The 10,638-nt window shown below is 42.3% G+C and overlaps 1 protein-coding gene across 4 annotated transcripts in view; it reads left to right on the forward strand.

The window, feature by feature from the left end:
- Positions 1–10,595, forward strand: part of rnf213b (ring finger protein 213b) — a 32,532-nt gene extending 21,937 nt beyond the window's left edge. Inside the window, exons 44-65 of one of the 4 annotated variants that reach the window (XM_051417094.1) lie at positions 355–466; positions 679–886; positions 1,010–1,197; positions 1,473–1,595; positions 2,225–2,326; positions 2,409–2,651; positions 2,996–3,080; positions 3,184–3,218; positions 3,306–3,406; positions 3,491–3,641; positions 3,730–3,886; positions 3,966–4,060; positions 4,172–4,420; positions 5,089–5,221; positions 5,378–5,461; positions 6,647–6,827; positions 7,259–7,460; positions 7,546–7,623; positions 7,820–8,017; positions 9,007–9,096; positions 9,505–9,680; positions 10,203–10,595. In XM_051417094.1, coding sequence (XP_051273054.1) covers positions 355–466; positions 679–886; positions 1,010–1,197; positions 1,473–1,595; positions 2,225–2,326; positions 2,409–2,651; positions 2,996–3,080; positions 3,184–3,218; positions 3,306–3,406; positions 3,491–3,641; positions 3,730–3,886; positions 3,966–4,060; positions 4,172–4,420; positions 5,089–5,221; positions 5,378–5,461; positions 6,647–6,827; positions 7,259–7,460; positions 7,546–7,623; positions 7,820–8,017; positions 9,007–9,096; positions 9,505–9,680; positions 10,203–10,341 — 3,130 coding nt within the window. In that variant the 3' untranslated portion in view covers positions 10,342–10,595. Of the gene's footprint in view, positions 1–354; positions 467–678; positions 887–1,009; positions 1,198–1,472; positions 1,596–2,224; positions 2,327–2,408; positions 2,652–2,995; positions 3,081–3,183; positions 3,219–3,305; positions 3,407–3,490; positions 3,642–3,729; positions 3,887–3,965; positions 4,061–4,171; positions 4,421–5,088; positions 5,222–5,377; positions 5,462–6,643; positions 6,828–7,258; positions 7,461–7,545; positions 7,624–7,819; positions 8,018–9,006; positions 9,097–9,504; positions 9,681–10,202 lie in introns of all 4 variants that reach the window. The other 3 variants (XM_051417095.1, XM_051417096.1, XM_051417093.1) reach the window with 3 other exon arrangements.
- Positions 10,596–10,638: the final 43 nt, after the last annotated feature.

The raw sequence follows: 10,638 nt of genomic DNA on the forward strand, positions 1-10,638 counted from the left end.
ATAAAGTGTGTCACTTTAAACTGATATTGATGATAATCAAGATATTTTAAAATGAAATGTTGATATTGTTAATAATACACATAAGATATATTTTATATATATATTCTTTTTATTCTCTACATGTTGGAAGCTATTAGATGAAAGCTGTCTTTTTTGAAATATTGCTCTTGACCAGCAAAATTTTGTGATTTATTCCCTATTACCATATTTTCTACTGAACAGCAGTGGAACAAAAGTAGAAATCTTCCTAAAATGGATCAAATTCAACTAAAACATCCCCCATTTATACTTAATGTAACTACAGTATCGCTTGTCTATAAACTGCATGTTGGTAAATCGTTGTATGTCTGTCAGTTTTGAGCAGGTGAAGGCTCACATTCAGACCTACCTGAAGAATCTGGAGGAGAATCTTCTGGCCAGAGAAGATCGTACTGAACTCTACCTGCTGTTTGTCAACTGCTTCCAGGTAAAAGACTCAAACTTTACTCCATTTCTGCTTTTCTGCATGAACACTGCCCACAGAGTGACGATAACCTCCCTCATTATTTTTGTTTCTTTAATTTTGCCCTCATGTTTGGTGCTAAGTAGTATTCGGCCAGAAATCATGTCCCGTGTAATAACATGAATTCTAATGCCATTAGCCCATTTTTTATTAATGCCATATCTGATTTTTCTCAGGACTCTCTGTTGTGCTCAGAAGCGAGAGAAGTGGAACAGAGCAGAGTAGAACAGCAAAGGCAGGCAGATATCAAATTCCTGAGCCGAGTGGCCAGGAAGCAGACTCCAGGCAGACAAGAAGACCCAGCAGAGTTCCTGCTCAACGTAGCCAGGCTCAGAATATGCCTGAGCACTGCAGCCCGGCTGCTGGAGAAAGCTGCAGCTCAAGGTGTGTAACGCGTGTTTTAACTGCACGAGATCTGATGCATCGATTTGAAATCTACATCAGATACTGCAGCTTCAATAAAACAGGAAAGTGTGTCAAGTTTTTGTGTTCGTTTGTGAAATGCAGGCAGACATATGGAGGAGGCTCAGTACCTGCAGCAGGTGAAGGCGGTGTGTGAGTACTGTGGTAACGACTGGCACAGGGTTTACCTGCTTCGGGCCCTCCTTAGACTCTCTGGCATGGACTGCATTCTGTCCCTGATGAACAGTCCGGCCTGGAGATGGGTCTTCCCTGCAGATCTCCTTCGACTGCAGGTATCTTAGACAAACACAGTTCAGACATAGCACCAGCAGCCAATGATTTCAGCTCTACTCATGTTCTTTTAAATTATTGTAAAGCAAGCTTTTGTGAGCATTAAGTAGAATTTAATGTTTTTAACTATTTGTCAACTAACCACCACAACTGCTGATCAGTTTCTAAATGCTCTGTTAACTCCTGACTCATATCAAAAAGGATCCATAAGGTGTTCTTAAGCTGGAACTGATTCCTTTGGAAAGGAAACTAACACTAAAACTGTTTTTCCTCAAAGCGGATGATTCCAACCAACGTGGACCAGTTCCTGTGCTGCGGGCCGCCTTACCGTGCTGTGAGAGACGCCGTGGCCGAGGTTCTGCTGCAAAACAGATCTGACACCTTCAAGGCAGAAATACAGGTCAGAGAGAGTCCAGAGCTAACAGGAAGGCTGACGTCAGTGTTTAGTTTATGAGCCGTCTCCACTGTAAAGAGGCACAGCAGCAGAGAGAGGGCTGCAATGTCTCCTGAAGACCACTAGAGGGCAGGGAGGTTATGTGTAATCAGTTAATCAATTACTTAATACGCCTACTAATTAACTAGTTGAAATAAATTTTAAAGACAAAACAAATGACAGTAAAATACAATAAAACAGAGTTTAATAAAAGCTTTAATAGGAACAAGATAACAGAGAATAAGAGGATGAGATCAAATAAAAAACATGACCACCAGCATGCACTCACCGGTGTTCACAGTAGGAGTTAAACTACACTTATATCATCTTACAACTACATTACAGTGCATCATTAACTATTAATTATATGTTTGTATTCTGCTTATAAATGCTAAATAGGGGTTGAAGTAAAATGTAAGTATATATGAGTAAGTCTTAATATAATAATATATAATAAGTAAGTAATAAGTAATAAAGAGGATAAATACTAAATTACTTTACTAAAGCAAAATCCCCCGTGTTCTTCCTTCTTTACGTCAGTGTCAGGATTTTCTGTGTTCCTCTTTTACATCTCTGTTGTTTTATTTTCTCTGTAGAGGCTGAGAGGTTGTCAGATCAGCCTCCTGGCTCTGGCCCTGTTCAGACAGGTCACCTGCCGCTACAAATCCCCTGACGTCAGCATACGGCCGTCCCCACAGGTATACATGACGCCAAATGTGAATTGTGTCTGCAGTAAATTGGCCCTCTCCCTCTAACGCCCAACTCTATGTGAACTCGCAGGAGACGCAACCACTGAACGAGCTCCTGAAAACCGTCAGGCCAAAGGAGTTCAGGGATTTCTGCACTGCACTGCTGTCAAACCAGATCGGTGGACAGGGCTCAAGTCTTCACCTCCACGCAAATCTTTCGGCTCAGAGACAAACCGTCCTGGAGCTGCTGGTCCATCTGGACTCTGTGCTGCTCAGTGAAAATCCTCTACTCCTTCCTCTCTACCAGATAGCCTCCCAGCCCCAGAATGTCACAGTAAGACGCTCCTATCTCAGACATAAAGGGCCATTCCACTTATCATGCACATACAGGTCGGTTTACTCAGTCTGTGAAGGTGATGTCATAGTGGGAGGATGAGGAAAATTGTAAGTTGTTGAGCAACTGCAGAGGAAGTCCCTGGTTGGGAATCACCAGGACCGTGGCCCCTACTAGAGACTACAAGTCAGCATATCTCAACCTCTGTGGCTTCAATTCTGACCTTAGTTTTTAAAACTGTCTGTACCAAAAGCTAAAGATTATGAATCTGAGTTAAACTACAGAACAGATATGACAAAATCACACATTATCACATTAACTCGAATGTAACTTTTCCCCCCAAGAACTCCTTCCTGCCAACCATGCCCGATGATCACACAAGTGAAGCCAAGCAGTGGTTGACTAAAGATCCGAAAGCACAGCTGTACTGTAAGTGTTCTCCATTATAAAGAGTTTTATCTGCCATCATCACTTCATGAATAGTCTACTTTGTATATAATGTTTTTTATATAATTTTTTATATCATTCACAGATTGTGCCAACGGACATCCATGGTTTGTTGGAAATGTACGAGCTATTTTTGTGTGCAAGCATTCCTGAAGCATGGAAAGATTCAATAAATAATACATTATATGCTTCTGTATTGTCCCATAGTGTGGTAAACCGGTGGTTGTATCAAGGTGTCATTGTGGACTGCCAATTGGTGGGCAGAATCACAACCCAGTTGCTGGATTTACTAAACACACAGGAGAAAGGTATTAATCTCTGTAGTCAACCAGCTTTGTGACACTATTTTCAGTCAAATACTTGGGTTTAATTTGTGTTCCTCCTTGTAAAAGGGTCAGAGATCAAACTCGGACAGGACACATACTAGGAGAGGCTCGACAGCGGTCTGACGCCCCTGAAAGACAGATGTCTTACGCTCAGTCCTGCATCCTGCGCCTGCTGACTCACCTCGCTATGCTTCAAGGCGCCATAAGAAATCAGAGAGTGAGACTTCAGCTAAACTTGCAGCAGATTGTTCATGTACCATCACCGGTACTGAACAGATGGCATTATGTAATTTTTGTTGTTGTAGGGAGTCGGTGACATGATCCACCCCAGGCCCCATGATGTTTTAAACTTCCTGTGGAACCACCTGGAAAAGGACATGAGCGTGTTGGGACAGACGCTGAATCAGAACGTGGACAACGTGGCGGTTACAGTTCATTTGGTTCTAAATACCTGCGCTACAGGTGACTGTGACGTTCCAATCGTGTTCAGCACGCTGCTTCTATTGATCATAGTACATAACTCTGCTAAATGTCAACACAGGTTCTCGCGGCGCAAGGCAGGCTCTGTCCTCCAGAGAAGGACGGCAGCAGTGGGAGAAGCTCGTCTGTAGTTCTGCCATCAACCCAGTACTTCAAGTAAGAAATACAGTGTTTTTAAAAGCAGTGCACTGGTTGTCTGGAACTGGAATTTAGACACATTTTGCACTACAGGATGATAAAATCTTTCTTCCACCTGTCTGTTTTCAGGATTTGCAGAGGAATCTGGCTGAAGCTCAGGACAGAATCAGTGCAGATGATGGGCTTGCTGGAAGTCCTCTGATGAATCTCCTCTACGGGGATCCTGAGAAGCAGTTGTCCCTCCCCTCTGACTGCCCGACACATCGCTCCTCTTTCTGGACTCTACCCGAGATGATGACACTCGAGCGCTTCTGTCAGCTGGTGGGAGAACCGCAGGGACGCAGCCCCTTACCCCTGCTGAAAACGTTCCTCGAGAAGGTACCGATTTCATCATGTGATTATTAGGCTGATGTACACCGGATCCGACTTGTTTTAAATCTCGACCTGAGGTGTAGGGAAGGCTGATAGTCCTAAAGGAGAGTCCACTGCACAGTTATTTGAATCACAGAATGTGTTTGGAAGTGATTATAGACTAATGAAAACATACCTATGATATATATATAATATATAATATTGATATATAATATTATATTCCATTGTTACATGATTCCATTGTTACATGTTATACACTGGACCTTTAGGGTGTAGCCTTCTCTGAAATACCCAGGTTAAACCAAGGAAACATGAAAAAGGTTTCTATACTGAACAAATGTCACTGAAATATGTATCTGTAGTGTCACAGATATCACGTTAAATATCAGACAAAACAAAAAAACATGCAAGACCGAAAACATGGCCTGTCCTGGGGAAGGTAGTGAGGCAGTTCATCTAAAATTACATAACATTTTCTCCTAATCTCTCTGGTCACCACTCTTGTTCCTCTAACGTTTGAAGCTCTTGTTGTTTGATGTTTGTGTTCTCCGTGAATATTAATGCATGTTGCATCACCGCATGATATTTAGCATGTTAGTTGTGGTCCTGATATCAGTATGAAGTGTTTGACGTGACTGTGTGTGTGTGTGTGTGTGTGTGTGTGTGCGTCCCAGATACACTGTGTGAGGCAGTTACATCACCTGCCTGAGCTGGCGGCTTTACAGTCAGACCTGCTGAGAGTGTTTCCTCTGACGTCACACTCTTCACCTCAGAGTATCGCACAGATGTTACAGAAGATACCAGCAGGTATATCAACATTTCATTTTTAATTAAACGTACAACAACAATATGAGACACACACACACACACACACACACACACACACACACACACACACACACACACACACACACACACACACACTCTCTGACACAAACTGAGCTTTCTCATCATCCTCATTAGGATACCAGAAGAAGCTGCTGCTTGAGAGAGTGGAGAGATTCATCGAGGTGTGGAACCTCCTCAGAGCAGAGGTGGCAAACAACTGTAAGCACGTCTCCATTAACATTAACTCAATTTATTTATTTATTTTATTATTTATGTATAAATGTACTGTTGTACATGTGTAACAGTTCATTGGTTGCACCCACTGCAGCAGTTATAAACTATCCTGATTTGATGCGTTCAATTGAAAACTTCCTAATCCTCACTGAAAAGTTTAATATTAGATTAATGAATGAATATTACTGTCACCGACTTCCACTCAGAGACTGTATAAGTAGAAATGGACGTAGTCTCCGTAAATACATGGAGCACAGGTGGAGCTTAAGCGGTCTGAATGAAACCTGGTTACTGAAACCAGCCACCTGTGATGGCACCCACCTGTCACCCAAGAGGCCCTTAATTATGCATCACTTGAAGCCTATAATTTAAATGAGCAAGTTGCATAGTATAAGTTGTCATGAACGGGGAAATTAGCTCTAGAGACCAACAGGCTGTAAACGTGTTTATTTCTGCTGTACAGTTGTGTATTTTAATATGGGGCCTTCTGGAGACTGACTCACTGCTGGAGCCAGCCTCTAGTGGCCGTTAGAGGGACTGCAGCTTGTTTTACTACTGTGCTAAAAACAACAGTAAACTATTTATTGGGCACTTTTCTAAGCTAAAGTTACTGTGTGATTTACAACAAAAGATTTTAATTGTTAAGAAATTCTGGTAAAAGTTAGATTTTTAAAGTGATTCAACTCAGTAAAACATTATTTATTTATGACACTTTAAAACTGAGCAGGAGTTGAACATAAGTCATAAAAAAACCAAAACCAGCTTCATGAAATTTAAGTTGAGATCAAATGTGACAACATTTCTAGCTCCTGTTGCTGAGGGAGAGTGTGTGGTCGACACTTTTTTAAACAGTGTTCGATGGAAACAGTCCAAAGTCTTTGTGTTTGGAGTCATAATATTTAGTAAAATAGTAGAAACATTACATTTTGTCTCCTATTTAAGAATACTCAAAAGCATAATTCTGGATATTATAGGACAATAAGGAGAGTCTCACATTATTACACATGTTTATTTAATGAATATAGTGTTAATTAATCACTCTTGACTTGAGTTGAGTTGAATCAGTGTTAAACGAGATGTTCCCACCTCTAAGTAATGACTAGTTGTGTCCTACACGTCTGTTTCCTTCACTGCATGTCTCCCGTGTCTGTGTGTGTGTATATATAGCAGCAGACTTGGGTGTGGATGTGAACTTGTGCGAGAAGGAGGTGACAACCGAGAGCTCTGGGGAGTTTCTGACACCGTGTCGAGACGGACCGGGGTCGTGTCTCCGAACTCTGGTGGACTTCCTGTCGAAGACTCACAACAGCCTGGTGAGAGAAGCCAGGAGAGTGAGCGGCCAAGAGGACAGGTGAGTGCACCGGGCCCACAGTCAGGTGTGGAGTTCATAGTACAACTGCAGAGTTCATCAAGCAAAACATTTGATAATATAAAGGCTATTTGCTCCCGTCTGTAACGTTATCGTACCGGCTCTATTCAAGCACACAGTTCAGTCCGGTTTTCCTTGTAAGATAGACACATCGCACAGGCACCACGTAACAAACTATATGATTCAAGGTCCGCTAACTTGCTTGTTTGTTTTTTTGCCAGTATGGACATAAAATATGTTTTAAATTGCATTTGTAATGGTCTTAAAAAGTGTTCAGTTTAACCAGTCGAAGCCTGCAGACAGCCTGCATAATCATCTTCCCACCTGTACCTGTAACAGTGCAGCCTCTTGTGTTATTAAACATATGATTAAAACTTCTGATCATGGACATTGTGCTGTTCTATTTCCCTCAGCGAGTACAGTGTTCCTTTAGAGAGGATATCAGAAACCCAGCTGACCCTGTGCCACCCAGAAAGAGAGCTGCTGCCTCTGGTTCTAGCCCACTGCCACTACACCTTGAAGAAAGGCGGCGAGACGGACAGAAGCTACGATCTGCCGGGCATCCAGACCCAGCTGGCCCGCCGCTTCCTGGCTGGAAAACCACTCATACAAGCGGTAAAAATCAATACTAATCAAACAGCTGCACACAGACGAACCACACCTTCTGCTCACCAGCACTGTTCTCTTTGATCACAATTAGGACACCTCGAGGTACCTGAACAGACACCTGCAGGATTTCTCTGTGGTTCTAAAGGAGGTCAGAGACAAGATTCATCAGGTAAGACCTCTTCCTGTGCTTATAAACTTTTAGGATTTCAAAGTCTTCATGTGGAACTGACTAATGCCAGCCCAAGAATGTTCACAGTAGTTTCCCCTGTTGGATTTTGTGAGGCCACTTTGTTAGAGGTCAAATTCCTTCCCTCACAGTCCTCTCTCGCTGGCCTGCTGACACTTTCTCTCTCTGTGTGCCGCAGGAACCGCTGAAGGGTTCGGTGAGCGGCGCCATGAGGACGGTGCTGCGCTCGTACACAGACGTTTGCGATGCTGTGTTTGTGGTGGAGATTGGCCTTCGCTTTCTTGGCAAGACGGGCGGGAATCCTCAGGATCAACTTCTGTCCTACCTCATTGATTCACTGCAGATGGGCCCACAGATTTCCAGCTCTGTAGCCAAGGTAGAAACCTCCGGACCCACAGCCATTTCCATTATGCAAAGAATGCGATTGTGTTGATTACAACACCCCTTTCTATAAAACCACCATTTAAAGGTTCAGTGTGTAACATTTAGGAGGATCTATTGGCGGGAATTGAATATAATAATCATAACTATGTTTTCATTAGGGTATAATCACCTGAAAATAAGAAGTGGGCTACATGCTTCAGTTGGTTGCAGACTTCACCGCTAGATGCCGCTAAACCCTCCACACTGGTCCTTTTTTATATTAATGTGTGGAAATAATTAATAAAGTCCATCATACCAGCTCTGCTGCTGTAAGACTACCTAGAACAGCGAGATGCATATTTTAATCCATTAATTAGGAATCAGTGCACTCACAACTAAAGTCTTTATTTTTGGAGATAGACATTCATTTCTGTAAAATATGAACATCTATTAGCGGGCTATTAAAGCTTGTATGAATGAATCCATCACATTACATAAGTTGAATTATTGCTGTGAAAAACTGCAAATCGGATAAATTCATCCAGTCACTTAATCTGCAATACCACGCAACAATAATGTGACACTGACGGGGCAGACCATGTGATCTTCACTGCGGTGGATTACACAAGTCAAGCAAGTTTTGCAGGTTCCAGAAATAACTGGAAACCAGAGTCATATAGTCATGAATGCATCCTGGTTTATGGTTCTTTTATGTATTAGTCTACACACTTGTTGCCTCTTGTGCATTTGTGGTTGATTTTTATGTATTTTAAAGGCCTATCTAGGGATGCATTGCAAATGAACTTAGACTATAAATGTTGTGGTGTGTTGTCCCTGTACAAATAAACAATAAAAGAAATAAATAAATAAAACAGAAAGAATACATGAAAAACACTTTAATCTGATGTAAAGTATACATGAGCTGTAATTCAGGAGCTAAAGCTTGCAAAAAAAACTGTTTTTTTTTAAAGATTAAACCTCCCTGTTTCATTTTCATTTTAGGCTCTTGGAGAGAGCAAACTGCAGCACAGCACATTCACCTGGCAGCTCCTCACTTGTTGGAAATCAGAGCTTATGCTGAACAGAAATCAAGTAAGTATTAATAAAAGCATAAAACCTCCAGGGATTTACTGGATGAGGCAGGGGAAAATATAAAAATACAATTATAACATAGAATAGCCCCCTTTTAAGACTTAAAAACACCAAATCCATGAGAGATACTCCACAACCACATCATTTGTGTTTGACTCCTTATTTTCCTCTGCTGGCTGCCAGTGACTGACCCCAAACGCCACAGAGAGTTAAACTTTCTGGGCTGTAATCCGTTGAAAGTGTGCCGTCTCACACGGCAGGCGCCCAGAGTTTGACCCCAATAAAACCTGAATTTGTGGAACTGGACTGCGGCCTCTGCACTCACAGCACTGTGGTGTTGTTGTTGTTGTTGTTGTTGTTGTTATCACGTCACACTTTGAATACACCTAATTGATGATCACGTTTCAGGACCCGTTTCCGAGTCTGCCCTCAGAGTTCAAGCAGACGCTCTCTGAGGAGGAGAGGAAGGAGCTGAAGGTCTTCCTCGCTGTCACAGACGTGGACGCTTTCTCTCTGGAGCTGTATGAAATTCTGCTGCTGAAGAAGAGCAACACCATGCCCGATTTGTACCTACCACAATGGGAGTAAGCACAAGCCATTTGTATTCCACCCCCACTGCAGTGAAAACACAACCACATTTACCATTTGTGAGTTTAGTTTTTGTAGGAGGTGATGCACCAAATGGTAAAACATTTGCATTATTGACATTCATCCCCACGTTTGCCCAAGAGGTGTTTTTAGGAGGAAGAATTTATTAAAAGCTAATGAATGTAAGAAGTGTGCCTATTGTCAGTTCAAAGATTACCACCCTAGTCTAAAGGAATCCATTGATCCTAGACAGCTTTAATCAGAGTAAAGTGTGGAGGTCTGACCCGGGGACTCTCCCTTGGGATTTTAAGGCCTATTGACATCCAGGACCAGAGCGTGACCCCTCCAGGCAGCCATCTGTCAGGGGAAAGGAGCTTAAGTTGTATCCCCTCAGCCTCAGGTCATTTGTGTTGAGGCAGCAGCTGGGCAGGGAAGTGAATAGGAATGCTTGTGGTGAAAACAATGGATGCAGTGCTAACAGTTGGTTTCTTCATGCCCTCCCTCCCCACTGTCTCCAGCATCAAGTCCACCTTGGAGATCCATTTGGAGCAGAAAGGCCTTCCACCTCCGCTGGGGCTCGAGTCTCTATCGGAGCACATCACCCTCGGGCAGGGCGCTGACGTGTGGAGGGCCGCTGTAGAGTTTAAAAGAAGATAAATTCTGTCTACGCACAGCTGAATTATTCCAAATCTCTCATGTGATTCTTATTGTTATTGATTTATTGCCGATGGGACATCTGCTGATTAATTAATTCCATATGATAGGTCCCAATATGCCTTTCTGTAAATAGTATCAGTGTGTTTGAAATGTCTTTAAATGAGAGAGAAAGTGATTTGTATTAATTATGTTATGTTTAATCTGTTACTGAGGTGTCAGGGAACCTTTAATAAATGAATGATGAATGAACTGGAGCTTTGTTTTGTGTGGAAGTATATTTCCCAACCCTCATAAGTT

This window comes from Dicentrarchus labrax, unplaced genomic scaffold (assembly GCF_905237075.1).
Source record: "Dicentrarchus labrax unplaced genomic scaffold, dlabrax2021, whole genome shotgun sequence".
NCBI lineage: Eukaryota > Metazoa > Chordata > Actinopteri > Moronidae > Dicentrarchus > Dicentrarchus labrax.